The sequence below is a fragment of the Suillus plorans genome, assembly GCF_016647745.1.
Source record: "Suillus plorans strain S12 chromosome Unknown HD556scaffold_5, whole genome shotgun sequence".
Taxonomy (NCBI): domain Eukaryota; kingdom Fungi; phylum Basidiomycota; class Agaricomycetes; order Boletales; family Suillaceae; genus Suillus; species Suillus plorans.
The window spans coordinates 446,618-462,480 of record NW_024537389.1 but is presented as its reverse complement, the minus strand read 5'-3'; the positions used below and the strand labels follow the sequence as shown (position 1 = coordinate 462,480).

Below are 15,863 nucleotides of genomic sequence, written 5' to 3'. Positions count from 1 at the left end.
GAGATAGGTAGAAGGAGGAGGTTGACGACTGACAGACGCGACGCGTCTCAGTCACGTGTTGATCTGAAGTTAAATGTTTTCATTAACTAAAGACTGCCACATCAAGTCAACTTTAATCTCTGTCCCTACTTGATATGAGTCGCGGTTTCGACTCTTCCTTTGGCCCACCATCGCAGCTTATCAATGTCGCAGATTTTTTACAGCACGCAAATTCTGCAGTGCTATCAGGATCCTTTACCAATGCCTCATGGGAGCAACTAACTCCCGAGCACAGAAATGTTGTCGAAGCAGAGATCAATGAAAGGTGCCTCTCTCCCCACTACACCATATTAGCGCTCATTGCATATCAGAGTAGCATTTCAGACCTCAAGTCATCTCTTGAACAAGTATGGGATAACCCTGTATTGTCAGCGCACGTACTGCGCCAGCACGAGTCCACAGTAGCGTCTGTGCGCGGCCAAGCAGATGCACCAGTACCAAAAGGAAGAAAGCGCAAACGTCATGTTGCTCCAGAAGGTAGCGAATCTTCCCCAGAAGCACTACAGCTCCAAGAGAAGCTTGACGCTGTCAACCTCAGGTGTTGGCGGTATGTATATTCTACTTATATTCTACTGCATATCACTATTTTCTTACCTCTGCGTAGATTGACCATGGAGTCAGCGCTTTGTATGCGTGCTGCTAAAAATTCTGACTATAACGCGCTCGACGCACCCAAGAAGATGGGGACAGGCGTCCTCCGTACCCTTGATCATGGGGACGTCGGCGCGACGCGTAGCTCGACACCAGACTCTCTCAGGAGCACCAGCCCCGATGCAATTTCATGTCCAAACGCTGTCATCTCGCTAACAGTTTACAACCGTATCTCTCATCTTCCAAGCTTTTTAACGCGCTCCACACAACACGCTGTACTGTCAACGCAAACATTGGGTGATCTACTACGCGTCCTTCCATGTGCCTCCAGTAATATGCCAGTGGAAAAGCTAGACGCCGAAGGAGATGTATCTGGCTATAATGTCACCAATCAAACAGGAGAGCATGCCGGGTGTTTGTTCTGCATCGAGGACCTTATCTACGGAGATGGCAGAGAAACTGCCGATTATGCGGAGTATGTCAGAACAGCACTGTTATCAACAGATTCCTAACTCCCCTTCTACAGAAAATTAATAGATCACATTCAAAAATCGCCTGAAGACAAACGGCCAAAAATCAAAAAAGCCTCGACCTCTGTCAGTGAAACTACCTTCAACGCGCTCACGTTGAGAATTCACCAACCTTACTGGATACTGCATCAAGGCAATTGCGAACACTTTTTCGTCATCGATCAGATCAGGCATGCACCGTTCCGTTTTAACCCCATAAAATCCCTAAATTTCATATACAGACTCGCCCATGCTTCAGATCCGCCGTCAGACTATCCATTGATGCTCCACCTCGCCCCAACGGTTCAAGATCTCTGTCGTGCCTGCGGGAAAGTCCCAGCCGTACATTCAATCGTGGGTGACATGCGTCTCGGTGAAAGTCCGTGCCTTTTGTGTGCGCCTTGTTGGCGCACGATGGGTCCTCCCAAAAATAATGAAGGCGTGATGGTTGTACCCCTAGTAATACCTTTCATAAATCAATGAAAGGGCCGAGAGTCGAAACCCGAGCATGATGTAAGTCCTACTGGTATATACAAAGTGACCCTGAAAATTGATGGGCTGAACCCGATAAACCCCAAAAGTCAATGTTCCTGAACAAACGGCCATCAACGATGATTCGGATTGGATCATGATTCATGCACATGTCCGGCTTTTGCTGCTTCTATTATGTACGTTGCTAGGTATGATAAGTAAAATGATAGTACACTGAAGTGCAAAAAGATCACAGCATCTCCAACGAGCGATGAATGTGTGGTAGTCTGTACATCGATGAATAGTCTGTGCGTATGCGAACCACAAAACCCAAGTGAGCCTTAAAAGAGAATGAAAAGCGGTGCGGACCTCAACCATCAAAAAACAAAGTGCAATTTGCGATCGAGGTCTCCACGACCACTTCACCAATTTGTTCCTCCACAAAGCCCCCTGAATCTAGTCCCCAGCCTATCCAACCATATGTCCGTGTGTCAGAAACATAATTCAGTAAGAAGCTGCGGGCCAAAGTCGCATCGAATGGATCCAAAGAAGAGGCAGTACCCTGAATCACTGATACAGTGCCTAATTTCGCGCTGGCCTGAAAAAGGCCCTCAAAGTACTGATCAAACGTGGCATCGACTGGACCAAGGTCATTCTCCAGGCGCAACTTTATAGCCGTTGGCGGTGATGTCGGATCGTGTACGAAGCTCGCTGTAGCTTGGCCATAAAAAGTACGCATATTTGCAATGAAGTTCGGACGCTGGGGAGGACTTCTGTTGGGTGCGTTCAGCGTGACGTTGGCCGTCAGGTTGCTAAAAATGATGTTTGGTTGAGAAAACAAACTGGGAATTTACGAGCCACGAACCTATTGCCAGTGTTGACTTCAAGATATGTTGGGAAATTCGAATCTGGATCATTGAAGAGGGAGGCGTTAACATTGATAGGTCTATAGAAATATATCAGTTGCATGCGTTCAAAGATGAGGAGAATACATACGCCTGTATCGTGCTCACAGTAAGGGAACGTGAAGCTGCGAACTGACCAAAAATTGGCTCTAAAGATGTTTCAACTAGTATTTGGCCGGCTTCGATAGACTTCAAAGCAAATGAAAAATAAATGAATGAGGTATAAACATGACCACTTACACCGACAAAAATTCTGGAAACAGGGCCTTCTATAGAAACCTTCTCGAAATTGACATAGCCGCCAAAATCGGCAAACGTTTGGGTGAAGAAAGGTAGGTAGGTAGCAAAAGAGTCGACTTGGGCAGTTATAGATGTTTGTGGGTACAGCAGTGTGATGTTAAAGAGTAGTTGATCGTTGAAGGACATGTTATCTGGTATCTGCTTCATGTCAGTATGAGATTCATTGCAGCAGAATAACGCCACATACATAGATAGCGAGGCCGGTGGCGTTGTTTGACAATGCAAAGCAAACCTGTGTCTGGTCGAAGAGGTCATCGTTGGATGCTTGCATCTGGACCGATATGGTTGTATCGGTCACGGAGGTATTGGGGTTTATGCCGACAAACAGATCACCCAGGACAATATTCATGCTACTCGGGTACGATGCATTCGATGTGATGCTGAATCGGCCGTCAGGTGATACGGTATTTAGAAGCCTAGGAAAGAGAGTCATGTTTGTTCCCCCAGTGATTGAGCGTAAACGCACTGTCCAACCGTAGAATGTTGCGTATCGTCGAGTTTTCCGATAGTTGCCCATCCGTTGCAACTTCCATTTGCAAGGGAGGTTGAGAGGTTGTTGATATTTGTGACGTAGTGTGTTGTAGTGATCTTCTCTAGCCAAGGAACAACATAGTTAGAGGTGTAGGAGAATGTTTTACTGTTTTCCTGGGAGGTCTGAGTAGTTTGAGAAGACAGGTAGCGCATACAATAGATATACTGACCTTAACGATGAGAGGTATGCCAATGACGATTGAAAGGATAATATACATGCCCAAAGCGGCTATGCCAGCTCTCCAGGACCTGGAGTCGACAAAGCGCCGCTTTGGAGGACATTTGTAAAAGGTGACCAAGGAGTCGTTGTTGAGATGATTGAAGGCCAAGGCCTGAGAGGTTTCATAGTCAGGTAGAGGACTGAATGGACGACGGCCTGCCGCGCGCTCTGGATAACGAAGGGCGGAAGTTGTGACGGGAGGATCCTTTGAATTTAGGAGGTCGTCTTCTTCATGTATTATCATCCCTTCGAATTCACATATGGCCCGTTGACGAAGGTGAAAGCGACGAAAAGAACAACGATGCGAAAGGTAGTAACTCACTCGGGCGTGGGAGTTGACGGCACTAGGACTTTCTTATTACGTAATAACACCGCCCATCTCGACTAATATCGCGCGAATCGCGACGCCGACATCACTGGATTTTTGATGGGCTAATGGATATGTCATGCTCGCTGAGCTGGGAGTATATGTCAAACCCAAAGACGTAGCCTTAGTAGATATGACGACGCCATCTTAGACGACCCGGCTTGAGTCACCTAACAAAATGCAGTTTTTCTGTTGATCAAGGTAACTGAATTCCACTTTAGCACGTTTTCGAAGCCTTGCAAATCACACTACAGCGCCTTGCTGTTGCTTTTGTATTACTTCTTGCACAACATTGATGTGCATCGATATATATATATATATACCAGCCACGTCACGAGTCCCACACCGGCATATAAAATGAAAAGCTAAGATCACATTTGGAACGCAACGGTACGATCTACTCGCTCGTAGTAATAGAGAAAAATGTAAAACGCTGGAGGTCAGTTGAAGACCGAGAAGTCGAGACAAAACATAATTCGGTTGTTGAAACCAGGTCTACTCAATGGTAGTGAGGAAAAGACGGTAGACGTTTACCAGATACGAGTCTCCAAGAGCAGATCACTGTTACCCTCGAGCCCAATACAGGCCTTCAAGAAGCTCTCGAGCGCGTTGCGCTGTCTGCCGAGGCTGTTCACAACATCGGTGCCTGGGACCGTGCATTAGCATGATGATGGACTATAAGCGGAACCTATGCCCACCAGGTTTAACGAGAGGCGCCTTGCACATATATGAGAGCAACGACAAGACAGAGTGAAGGGGCGCAAAATCATCCTGACCCTCCCCGCGGTACTTCACGCGAGTAAGCAGCTCAGTGAGGATAGTCAAGTCGAGAATCAAAGGCGTCGCAAGTAAAGAGTCCTGCAACAGCAATGAGCATCTGGTGACATATCAAAAAAACGCATTTCATACCTCACACTCGTTGAAGATGTTAATGGTTTGTCTCCCGCCACAGAAGATTTCAGAGTAGTACTCGTCGATTGCTCTCTTCGAGTCACCGACTGCAGGCACGTACTTGATCACAACAATGTGATCAGGGTGCTCGCCTTTGGCCGCTTTGCCCGTTGCACCCACAACAGGAGGTTTGTAGAGTAAACGATTGGCATCCACCATATCATCCACAACACTGCTCTTGCTGATTTCCTTGCTCTTGAACTGGGGTTCCGCGCTCAAATTATGCCCGTCATTGTTGCCAAGATGGTTGTATGACGCGATAGAGAGCGGTTTGATACCAGCGTTCACGAGGAACTCCGCAAGCACGGATTTCAGCTTCGTCTGACCAGACTTCAGGTCATCACCGCCAATGAAAGACTTCTCACGCTCAGCCAAGGCAATGACACCAGGCACAAACGTGTTCTGAGGAGCGCCGTTAACAAATGGCTCGCCTTCGAGAATGGCAGCAACAGCGAAGAGCGTAGAGGGAGACACCTCCGAGTGGGAAGTCTTAATCGCAGCAAGCACATTGTCGGCCGTGTCATTGACGCCAGGGATGATCTCACTGTAGCGTTCCGTATTCGCAGTCCAGAATATGACTACACGGTCAAGCTGGTTCTCGGCTTTGAAGCGGCGAATGTCGGCACGAACGTGCTCAAGATGAGCCTGCTTGTCGGTGCCAGGGACTACATTGTCCGCACGCGCTTCCTGATTGGCAGCAATGAAGTCGGGATAGTAGATGGAAGGAAGGGGACGACCGAGCAGAGCCATATGCGGCTTGACCTGGCGCTGAAGATCATAATCGAGCACCTTGGCACGTTCCATCGCCTTGTCCATGGGCAGGCCGGAAATGTCCCAGCCACCAAGAACAAGGTCGTTGGGGTGTACCATGGGAAGCACGTCGGAGACGGGGACGTGGACTTCCTTACCGGTGCTCGGCTCAGTGCCAATGCGAACGGTGGATGCACGGAGGACAGAGCCAATGTAGTTAGGCTGCTGAATTCCCTCCTTAGTGTGCCAAGCGATCTGGTGCCTGTTCGCGATGATGGTCGCGCAGAGAGTGGAGCCATTGTTACCACCCAAACCGATCATCATAAGTCTGTTGCGCGTCCACGTCAGATGGCAACATATTTGGAAATCAATAAATGACATACCCAGTCTTACCAACCTTGCGGGTGGTTTGGAACTCATAAGGCTTGACAGTAGGCAAAACAGTGAACTGGCCATCTGAGACTACGACATCAGCACCACGGTTGAGGTACTTTGCGGTGATATGGTCGTCGGTGTAGATGGTATTTTCGGACTGAACAGTGATGTAGTTAGGGCGACGAACGGCGGTCGGATGAATTGGGACGATCGACTCCAATTCAGAATCGGGGGTATTGTAACCCGAAGAGTTTGTGGCGGGAAGTTGAGTAGACATTGCGGTGAGTATATATACGAGTGAAATTGGGTCAAAAACGATGAAGGCGAAGTCAATGAGCAGCTAAAAAGCCTGCGCAGGAGTGCTTGGAGCCTCGGTGGGGGTTGTGGGGACTACCGAGTTGGTTCGAGTACATGCAAAGAGCTCGGAAAACTCTTGAGTATGAAGGTGTCTGACACCAGAAGCTACGATGAAGACAACTATGCGGATGGCTAGAGCAAAGAAGCTGGGGAAAAAGTCAGTAGATGCTTGGGGTTTATATAGGCAAAAATGGGGTTAGGTCACGATTATATGAGCACAACGGTTAGAATATGGCCGTTAAAGAAAAAGAGGGTCAGGGACGAGTAAGGCTGGCAGACATCAAATTTATTGTAGTTAAACCTCATTGATCCCGAATGACAGCATGCACATTTACGCGTTATCTTGAAATGGGAATAGCAGGATCTTAGCTTGTACGTTTTATCTTCGCCATCACGGCGAAAGGACATGTGTTTTGGAGTCGAAGTTGTTCTAGCAGCCTGTAATTATGGTTTTAGTAATTCAGTACTCGTTCTTTACCAACGTTCTGCTCGGATTATCAGTATAACGTTACGGACACGCACGCGTAAACCCTCGGAGGGTATTTCGGAGACTGGAGGGACTACTAGTGTAGTACTCGTAGCACTAAGGATCAGAAGGCAAATCTATTTTCACTTGTTTCAGTGCACGCTAAGGGCTGCAAGTTAAGGGTGATAATATCATCATGTGTCACCATCGCCCATATACGGTCGTTCAACGTTTGATGTTATATAACTCAGTGAAACATTTCAAAGTTCAGCATTCAGTTGTTCGCCGAGATCATTTCCACTCCTTGACCAGACTAGCGATCTCGACTGAACGCTCAGCGCACAGGCGAAGTATCAGCGAGCTCGATTGAGTCTTCTCCAGGTGTCTGTTCCCCGCGCAGGGTCACTGGTGAACCTCGTATTGGCGCGTGAAACCGCTGCGATCCTCTTCATCTCACCAGGGTTATTACACTGTACGTTCAGGGCGCAGATGCGAGTCCTTGGCATCGCACGGTAACTCCATCCTGACATGTCCCCCAATTCCCTTGGTTCGCCTGCAAGAGTAGGCATCTTGTCTCTGCAATGATCAATACTGATAACATATTGGCTATCGATCCACAAGTGTCGATGAAGCCCCTCCATTAGCTAGTAATCTGAGATGGGGTGCTGCATGCCACAGAATCACTCACTGATATAAGCATCCGCACCTGCATTCGATTCGTGAGGTCTTATTGGCACGATTGATGGCTCATCTGTCGATATTGAAATACTTCCGGACATCGAGCACGATTCCACGCCAGTGGATGCAGTTACCACGAGTGTTGGCCGCAAAGTATCGATATCAAAGGGGAGTTAGCCTGGTGGGAACCATGAAGATAATAGGAAGTGTTATCTCCAACCAAATGAAAGCGGAGCAATACGTGATATTGCTTATCACAATGATATTACATCTCGTAAATCAGATTAAACAAATAAGTCCGGATAGCTCATAGCTCTGTCCGCAACGGAAACATGGCATTATGTAACTGCTGCCATACCTGCAAGAATATGCTAAAGCAAGATAGGGTGTGTTTTTTGCACCTCCGTATTAATCGTTGGAGGTAGCGCTGCATTGTTTCCAGGGATATTGTGTATGAGGGTGAAGGAGAGGGTGAATGAGGAGTATGCGATTTTCTAGACGTTGATGCGTGCGTAGGTGACTTCCGTGGCTGAGGCGGCCTGTGAGTGCCGCAATAAGAACATAACGAAGAACATACATTGCCAACAACAGCCCTTTCAGCCTCTTCGATGAGGTGGTTGGCATCGGATTCGGCAGTCTTCTTCCACATATCTCGGAAGATTTCCGCGGCCTGCAAGCTCTCGCTGAAGCGATGTAGAGTATTGATAAGGGCAACAACTTCCGACCGCTGTAGATGATGATGATTTTTGTGCGGACTGATTTGAAGGAGGTTAGCTTATGCAAGGGTTATGCGTCAACTACCTACTCAAGAGCAGTCTCGTCCATCTCAAAGAGAATTTTGAGCGCGGTTGCGATTCCGGTAGTTTGGACTTTGCCCCATAAACGGCACTTGTCACATCCAACGCAGTCCATGATCCTCGAAACATTTCGGAAATGCATTTTGAACTCTTCTTTCAAGATCTAGAAAGATGGATAAGATTTCAGTGCATGAATATTATCTTAAGATATTGCTCACGTTCGCGTTTTCGCCTCTAAACAATACCCGTTCGTCAAACTTACCGACATGCTCTGCAATATCGATGACTTTGCTAAGAGTCCCAAGTGTTTTGGCTTCCTCCTGAATGTCTTCCGGGAGCACGTGGTCGTGAGGCGTGGGCATAGACATTGAACAATAGTCATAGTCACGTAGGTACGGACCAATGCGTGATACAGCGCGTAGGAGGAGCACAGCGTTGAAGTAAATATATTGAAGTCTCTCAGGGTGAGAGGCAATGCGGGTGACGAAGCATTCGAGGTTAGGGCCCTGTCACATATGATGAGCTGGAGGTGAAATTCAGCTGGACTGCATACCATCTCTCCGGTTGTTTGATTAAGGGATTCCAGACAGATATGAGTTGAGATGGATGCATGCAACCCAGATATAATCTTGTAATACACTCTCTTCTCAAGACATTCGCCATCTGCGTTTTCTCCGTTAATAGGCTCTCTTAAGACATCGGTAAGGGTATCAGGAAGTGTGACTTGTGCGGGAGAACGAGTAGTCAACAGGTTCAGCTCTGAAAGGCCGAAGCAATTTTCCTCGTATATCGATTTCCAGACCCGATGCGCAGAAGGACCTGAGTAACCCGTATAACGCTCGGGGACTAGCGTCAGGTCGACGTATTCACCCTCTACAAAAGAATCATTATCACACAAAAATCAGAATATGATGAAATACGCACCTGTCATATCATCAAGGAAACAAAAATCAGAATCGCGATAATAGCATCCAGGTAGAAGGACACGCTGTACAAATTATGAAAACGTCGTCTCACAGAATGCACAAGACCTACCTCTTCCAAAGGTGGCAATTCTATCTTGCTCAGAGCAGCCGCTCTCCACCGCTCTGGTATCTCACTCTATAATAGGACTTCAGCTGAGTGAACCCAAATGAGATGACAAATTGGGTATACCTCATCTACGGTAGTGATACCACATTCCCTATTCATACAGAACCCATTCTCTTGCCAGAAAGGGCATTCGCGATAGAGGTCCGCCTGATAAACGATTGAGTGGTGCTCGAAGCTGTCCGAGTCTAGAACGTACCTGGAAATACTTGAAGAATGGCATCTGCACTAACTCGCTGAGCACACTATATAGTTCCCCATTCACACTCTCTATCGTCTCATAATCACATAAGGTAGTTTCTATCGGACCAGTTGTCTACAGAGACACGTGGATGAATGATATGTCCAGTCGTAAACATAAGTACTACTACATACCGAATGCTGACACAGTGGTTCTCCACGAACAGACTCGTATTCAAGAACATTCTGAACTGGATTGTGTCGTATAAGGCTGTCTCCAAGAAATGAACTTGGGCTGACGCCTAGAGCGGCCAACGCGGAGAATGCGAGAGCCAGATATGCTCTACGCCAGAGACAGAGCATGTGAAGAGTTGGGAGTCTGTATAGTGGCGGGAAAGATTCCTGGGAGGCTAGTAAAGAATGTGTGTACGCTTTGGAGTTTGTAAATTGCCTTCGTCGTTAACTGGGACTCTGAAAGTGATGCCTTCATATATCTAATAAGTAATCGCAGGTTCCACGTCGGATATCCCTACAAGTCACGTGAACAGGAAAGACATACAGAGTGATGCTGTGCATGTGACCTGTTACCGGTTTACCATTCGACTGACGTTATTTAGTATGTAAACTTTAAAGGTTGGACGTCCGACTTTGCGAACTGTGTCGGAGAGAAGTACGAAGCTCTTTCTATGTATTATCGTCTTTATTGTCCTGCTTTACATGTTTCCATTGTCCCATTCGTCGAGCTCACGTTCTTTGCGCACATCATCATCTGCCATTTTTTCAACACTTGTGCCTGTGAATGTCCTGCAACCCCTCTGTGCGCTTTCACTTCCTACCGAGCCTACGGACATTAGCGCTCAGCACGACGGACTTCGATTGGAGTCACCGCCACAACACTTATAACAATCCTCTACACCTACACCAGCCCTGCACCTTGCGGAACCAGCACTGTGACCATTTTTCTTCATGGAGATCATGAAAATTGAGACTCGCGGCTCCCTTTGCTCCTAGGAAGCAAACCAGACGCTATCGTCGGTCTGAATGCTGGGCTTACTAGTTCCCCAGCGTGGCAGTTCGTCATCTTGTGCTGTCACACTGATAATACGTTTTTTGTTGTCACCGAATACGCAGAACAATACGCCGAACTTCAAAGAGATGCAATTCCCAGGTCATTGCCCATGCCCTCCCTAGCTTACACTCAGCAGGCATGAATGGTTTGGAGATTTACAATCTTACGCGGCCCAGAGAATACCCCATCGCATTCAATCCATTCCAGCGTCCTGGACAGAGAAACGTGGGCTCAGTGCGATTGCCGAACGGGTTTACAATGAGAATGGTTGGTGACGACGAGCAGAAGACAATCCACCCCGTATCCGCTGGTGTCCCTGTACCAGTTACAGACATGAGCAAGCTGCTCCAGAAGACGAACTAGTTTTCGCTGAACCGTTTGGACCGAGTACCTTGGCATCTATACACACATATATCTCTACTTGAGATGCGTCAAATGACGAACACTACATCGAGTAGGCAATACTGTTCATCACGCATCCAGAGGATTTGTAGTGACTTTACAGGACCCTGACTACTTCCACTATATGCAACGTAGCTTTTCCAATTGGGACTCAGATTTTTGCATCGTATTCCAGCAGCGCAGCACTCCCAAATTCAAGAGAATTCTTCTTGAGGGAAGAAGTTGGACGGCAATCACTATACACTCCGAGCTTGATTGCAGAGGAAAACTACGTTCCAGACGGTTCGAATACGTGTGCTTTATTTCTGAGTCATTGACCAGAAATGCTCATGCATCTCCGTTACAGCCTCCAACTTCCCTTCCTCAAACTGTTTGTGCTGTTCGATGACCATCCCCGCTGGAATGTATGGGTCAGCCCGAACAAGGTCCTCCATCGTCACCTTCGTGTATTCTTCGAGCGAAAGCCAGAAATTGGATAGACGTTGCGTTGTGCCTTCGACTAACGCGCAGGTCAAGGGAGAGTAGATACGGAAAACTGGAAGGGAACTCACAATCGTGCAACTCCGACTCGACGAGTCTTTAACCGACAATGAGATCGACGATAACGGAACAAATAGTGTCACCCATGGAGGAATAATCTCGACTACGTGAACATTCTTCTCGTTAAGCTGAACAGCGCGCCTAGTCTTGCTGTTCCACAACAGAAATCGACCGACGGCGACGGCATGGTTAGGCGGAAGGTACCAGTAAGAAGCGCATACTGTAATGTTCGCTCACAGCATCCTCACAGAATGGAATATGAGGGCAGGACTGTGAGGATCTGGGAAAAGCAGGGTTATGCCAAAGAGAATGTGGATAGTAAAAGGGACCGTGACGATGTTCTGGGCGCAGCTTTCCGGCATGTTCCGATGTCGAGTCAGCGCTTAGTAGGGACGTTCAAAGCTGTTTTTACGAGCCGTTTTCGACGCCGTTTCCAAATTTGATTTCAACGTCGGAATCACCCGAAAACAGGTTTTAACTTTGATCACCCTGTCAGAAATACAATGAAAACCGTTTTCATGCATGGCTGAGTTTGAATTTGCTTAACCTTGTACCATGCCTCGTCAAACTGAGCGGCAGCAAGCTGCAGACGAGATCCATAACAGGTTCTTCACTGATATAATTGCCGAGATTGCAAGTCAACTGCAGGAGGATGAGGATAGGTATGATGACCAATCAGATTCCAGCTCATCCTCCGAGGGCTCTGGCATGGATATATCTAGTGACTTGGACAGTCATAATTCCTCATCATCAAGCACATCATCATCAGATCTCTCTGTGATGGACTCCGACTCAGATTCGGAGGAGTCCACAGCACTTGCTCAGTATATCATGGACATCGGAAACCTTTATGCAACTCGAAACCTCCACCAGCGTGTACCCATACCTAAATCAAGTGCACTTCTCGACCTCCTCTTATCTGCCTATAAAGTTAACCACCCCGAGATTTTCCGCTCATATTTGCGCATATATCCTGCTTGCTTTGACAACCTAGTCGCTATTCTTGCCCAGGACAGTGTCTTCAACAATAATTCCAGTAATCCCCAGATGTCCGTTGATCGCCAACTTGCAATTGCACTCTACCGATTTGGACACCATGGAAATGCTGCAAGCACTTGGAAGGTAGCACTTCAGTTTGGAGTTGGATTTGGCACTGCAATTCTGGTTACTAGCCGAGTCATGAAGGCTTGCTGTTCCGAACAGTTTCGGACTTCAGCTCTTCAGTGGCCTGATGCAGGAACAAAGGAAACCGCCAAGGAGTGGGTGGAGGAAAATTCATGTCCAGCTTGGCGTGATGGGTGGCTAATGGTAGATGGCACACTTATTCCTCTTTCACAACGGCCTGGATTCTTTGGTAATGTTTTCTTTGACCGCAAGTCTAATTACTCGATGAATGTCCAAGTATGGTCTCCTTTTTTTTGAGAATTTTATCTAATATTGTACCAATAGCTTATATCTACACCTGACCTGTTAATCATTGATTACGGAGTTGGTCTCCCTGGTAGTCAGCATGATGCAACAGCCTGGGAGCAGACACACTTGCCTCAGGAACATCATATGCTCCTCAATGAAGGCGAATGGGTTTGGGCTGATTCAGCTTATCCTCTGCAAACATGGTGTCAGTCACCATATAAAAAGTGAGCAACACAATTTGTATTTCAAACTTCATTTTATTCATTATTAGGCCTGAGAAAGACACACCACAGAACACCATGTTCAACTATCATGTTTCGAAGGTTCGTGTGCGTTCGGAGCATTGTGTTGGATTTCTGAAGGGTCGGTGGGCATCCTTGAAAGGCTTGCGAGTTCACATTGATGGTCAAAAGGGGATTCAGTATGCTGGACTTTGGATCACTACCTGCATTCACTTGCACAGTTTTGCAATCCAACACGAAGATAAGGGCAACATCACAAATGATCAATTTTTCAGAAGCGGAGTCAAGTACGTCAGGGAGCAACGAGAACTAGAACGAGAGTGGCGACAAAAGCAAAGGGAAAGAGCAGCTGATATTGAAAGGGTATGGGATGAAAGTAGCGAAGTTCTGCTGTTGGAGGCAAAGATTCGACGGGAGACTCTGAAAGAGAATTTACTTGAATGGCTGGATATTAATCAGTAGTGGTAGAAAAGAGTGGAACTCGAAAGGAGAGGATGATAATTGCGAAGAACACACAATAGTAGGCAAAAAACAAGCTAACAAAGAGATGGATCAATGGCCCACGGAATCGATGGTCCAGAGTGGGGGGGGTCACTCTGATGAAGGCCTGCAGACGAGGAACTGGCAAAGTTAGGTTGAGCTCGCAAATGTTCGAGTTCAATTTGCCGTTCAAGCATAGCGAGCTCATGTGCACGCTGTCGTTCAGCTTCGGCAGCCTTAAACTGGAGGCGAGAATCAAACTCAGCCTTTTTTCGGTCTTCCTTTGCCTGGGCTCGCAGAGTATGTTCTCGCTCTCGCACTCGAGCAACTTTCACCCTCGATTCACCAAGGGAGGTGGTAAGGTCCTCGATATGGCTGTGCATCGACTTTCGTTTCTGGCCACTCGCACGACGGACAGAAGGTGGCTCTGGCTTAGCACGCGAGGCAGGTGTAGAGGGAGGAGTGAAGACAATACTTGATTTGTCATCATCGTTCGTATGCTCGGGAGTTGGCGAGCGAGGCCACTCAATTGGTATCTCGTCATCATCCATAGTCTACAACATTGCAATAGTATCTGAAGTGTACTCGAAGGCATGACATAATACTACCCACCTGCGAACAATTGAGAACACTTAGATCGAGTTGAGATGCACTGTTAGCCAAAGCAGAGCGGTCTACAGCAGGACTCTCGCGATACAAGGCATTCATCCGTTTGTACCACGGAAATTTTTTCTTCACTTGGTCTGTGTCAGAAAGAGGTATTAGCACTCATCACGGACACTTGCTAAATCATACCCCATGCATTAAAAATCTCGCTGCCAAAAGTTATCTCATCCTCGCGATCAGCATCAATCAAACCCTGACCAGTCTGTGACATTGAATCACGGTGCTTGATGAATGCCTTGCGCAGTCCACTGTATACATAACTGTAAGCTTTCGATACAAAATTGAATTGAAGAAAAATATGTACTTCGCCACACGGTTCTTGACAGCTTCTGCAAGGTCATTGAGGCCTACATCCTTCCATGGTGAGTCCTCGTGATCGAGAAAAAGGGCTGTAGCCAATTGCCGGTAGAGATTTGCAGGCCGGTTTCCAGTTGAAGCAACCTTGCCACTACCGGGGAGCAACGCGAATCCAAATGCCTTTCGATAGGTGTTACTCTCCTCAATGAGAGTGAGTAACGAGTCTGTAAGGTGGTGATTCTCGGGTTTAGACCAACTGGCTCATAAAATAGTCAGTAGTACAGTGCATAATAATACTGGACAACTCACGCTACAAGAACAGTCCTTCTTTTGTCTGCTGTTGCAGTCACAACAGCGTGAGGATCTAAGTTCTCCTTCGCGTCAGTGCCTGTGGACTTAGCACGGGAATTCGGAGGGCGGCATTTGCTCGCCTTTGCCATTGCGGAGTTCTGCGCAGCAGCGAGGCGCGTCTCCAGTAACACCCTTGTCGTCGTCATCGGCACCCAGCGCAGCCAGCGCACAAGTTGTTCGGCAGTCGGATAACACCGGATTTCAGAGTCCGTGCCGTTGATGCCGAACGAAAACAGCAGGTTGTCGAAATCAGTTCGTTTTCCACAGACAGTCGAAATCAAATTTGGAAACGGCGTCGAAAACGGCTCGTAAAAACAGCTTTGAACGTCCCTAGTGTTGCACGCGCAAATGGGTTATGGAGATCAGTGCCTTGAAAGAAGTTAGCGCTATCAGCGAAGGCAATGATAGCAAAGCATACGACGATATGTATGGAAGAGTTGACAGATGAAGTCGGTGAAAGTGTTCTGTCTGAAGTCACCACAGCATGTGGAGGCAACATTTGGTGGGCACCGGAAAGTAGTGGGTCTATCTGCAGGGCTCATGTGGTCGTCACATCACATTGATGGCAGCGCACTGAAGGGGCAGAATTCATAGGACATAAATAGTACAAGGATTTAGTGCATCATTCTGCGGAAATCATAAGCAAATGGCCATTCTGATTCAGACCATTTATTGCACTGAAAGCAACTAATACTGGAAGCTAAGATATACAGCCAATCCGGCAGTTAGTAGATGTATGGGGGGGTTCGAGAATGTCGTCGTCAACGGTGCACGAAGCAGTACAAAATTGCCGCCTCGGTCATCGGAGGTTTCGAACTCCGTCAGGA

The 15,863-nt window shown here is 47.4% G+C and overlaps 6 protein-coding genes across 6 annotated transcripts; 2 read left to right on the top strand and 4 right to left on the bottom strand.

Moving 5' to 3' along the window:
• The first annotated feature begins 105 nt into the window (after window positions 1–105).
• Window positions 106–1,801, top strand: HD556DRAFT_713778 (snRNA-activating protein of 50kDa MW C terminal-domain-containing protein). Its single transcript, XM_041311384.1, has 5 exons — window positions 106–304; window positions 356–586; window positions 644–1,105; window positions 1,157–1,330; window positions 1,382–1,801. Exons 1-5 carry the CDS (start codon window positions 135–137, stop codon window positions 1,620–1,622), a joined length of 1,278 nt encoding a protein of 425 aa, XP_041165674.1. The 5' UTR covers window positions 106–134; the 3' UTR covers window positions 1,623–1,801.
• On the bottom strand, window positions 1,792–3,810 carry HD556DRAFT_1489583 (uncharacterized protein; the record flags this gene model as incomplete). Its single annotated transcript, XM_041308780.1, has 7 exons — window positions 1,792–2,422; window positions 2,476–2,556; window positions 2,607–2,704; window positions 2,756–2,953; window positions 3,003–3,231; window positions 3,282–3,469; window positions 3,517–3,810. 7 exons carry the CDS (start codon window positions 3,808–3,810, stop codon window positions 1,981–1,983), a joined length of 1,530 nt encoding a protein of 509 aa, XP_041165673.1. The 3' UTR covers window positions 1,792–1,980.
• Window positions 3,811–4,382: 572 nt separating this feature from the next.
• HD556DRAFT_713589 (uncharacterized protein) lies at window positions 4,383–6,680 on the bottom strand. Its single transcript, XM_041311383.1, has 4 exons — window positions 6,018–6,680; window positions 4,843–5,962; window positions 4,632–4,791; window positions 4,383–4,579 (listed from the first exon to the last, which is right to left on the bottom strand). The coding sequence occupies exons 1-4, from the start codon at window positions 6,284–6,286 to the stop codon at window positions 4,464–4,466; spliced, it is 1,665 nt and encodes a 554-aa protein (XP_041165672.1). The 5' UTR covers window positions 6,287–6,680; the 3' UTR covers window positions 4,383–4,463.
• Window positions 6,681–7,712: 1,032 nt separating this feature from the next.
• Window positions 7,713–10,180, bottom strand: HD556DRAFT_1332411 (uncharacterized protein). The gene is made up of 10 exons (XM_041301800.1): window positions 9,772–10,180; window positions 9,596–9,712; window positions 9,463–9,546; window positions 9,343–9,408; window positions 9,232–9,295; window positions 8,861–9,180; window positions 8,526–8,813; window positions 8,316–8,470; window positions 8,088–8,265; window positions 7,713–8,039 (listed from the first exon to the last, which is right to left on the bottom strand). Exons 1-10 carry the CDS (start codon window positions 9,937–9,939, stop codon window positions 7,818–7,820), a joined length of 1,662 nt encoding a protein of 553 aa, XP_041165671.1. The 5' UTR covers window positions 9,940–10,180; the 3' UTR covers window positions 7,713–7,817.
• A 1,961-nt stretch (window positions 10,181–12,141) lies between these two features.
• On the top strand, window positions 12,142–13,029 carry HD556DRAFT_1332404 (uncharacterized protein; the record flags this gene model as incomplete). Its single annotated transcript, XM_041301799.1, has 1 exon — window positions 12,142–13,029. A coding segment is annotated over one exon (868 nt), but the record flags the coding sequence as incomplete, so codon positions are not given.
• Window positions 13,030–13,778: 749 nt separating this feature from the next.
• HD556DRAFT_1437831 (uncharacterized protein) lies at window positions 13,779–15,125 on the bottom strand (the record flags this gene model as incomplete). The annotated part of the gene is made up of 5 exons (XM_041305757.1): window positions 13,779–14,276; window positions 14,335–14,465; window positions 14,518–14,636; window positions 14,693–14,941; window positions 14,995–15,125. 5 exons carry the CDS (start codon window positions 15,123–15,125, stop codon window positions 13,779–13,781), a joined length of 1,128 nt encoding a protein of 375 aa, XP_041165669.1.
• Between the last annotated feature and the right edge of the window lie 738 nt (window positions 15,126–15,863).

Excerpts from the sequence above, each read along its gene's own strand:
- HD556DRAFT_713778 (XM_041311384.1), top strand. The coding sequence starts at position 135 with ATGAGTCGCGGTTTCGACTCTTCCTTTGGCCCACCATCGCAGCTTATC. Across the intron at positions 305-355 it reads GAAGCAGAGATCAATGAAAG|CATTTCAGACCTCAAGTCAT; the intron begins GTGCCTCTCTCC and ends ATATCAGAGTAG. Across the intron at positions 1,106-1,156 it reads GAAACTGCCGATTATGCGGA|AAAATTAATAGATCACATTC; the intron begins GTATGTCAGAAC and ends CCCCTTCTACAG.
- HD556DRAFT_1332411 (XM_041301800.1), bottom strand. The coding sequence starts at position 9,939 with ATGCTCTGTCTCTGGCGTAGAGCATATCTGGCTCTCGCATTCTCCGCG. Across the intron at positions 9,181-9,231 it reads TTTCCTTGATGATATGACAG|AGGGTGAATACGTCGACCTG; the intron begins GTGCGTATTTCA and ends ATTCTTTTGTAG. Across the intron at positions 8,266-8,315 it reads ATGGACGAGACTGCTCTTGA|TCCGCACAAAAATCATCATC; the intron begins GTAGGTAGTTGA and ends CCTTCAAATCAG.
- HD556DRAFT_713589 (XM_041311383.1), bottom strand. The coding sequence starts at position 6,286 with ATGTCTACTCAACTTCCCGCCACAAACTCTTCGGGTTACAATACCCCC. Across the intron at positions 4,792-4,842 it reads ACATCTTCAACGAGTGTGAG|GACTCTTTACTTGCGACGCC; the intron begins GTATGAAATGCG and ends TTGCTGTTGCAG. Across the intron at positions 4,580-4,631 it reads GGCGCCTCTCGTTAAACCTG|GCACCGATGTTGTGAACAGC; the intron begins GTGGGCATAGGT and ends GCACGGTCCCAG.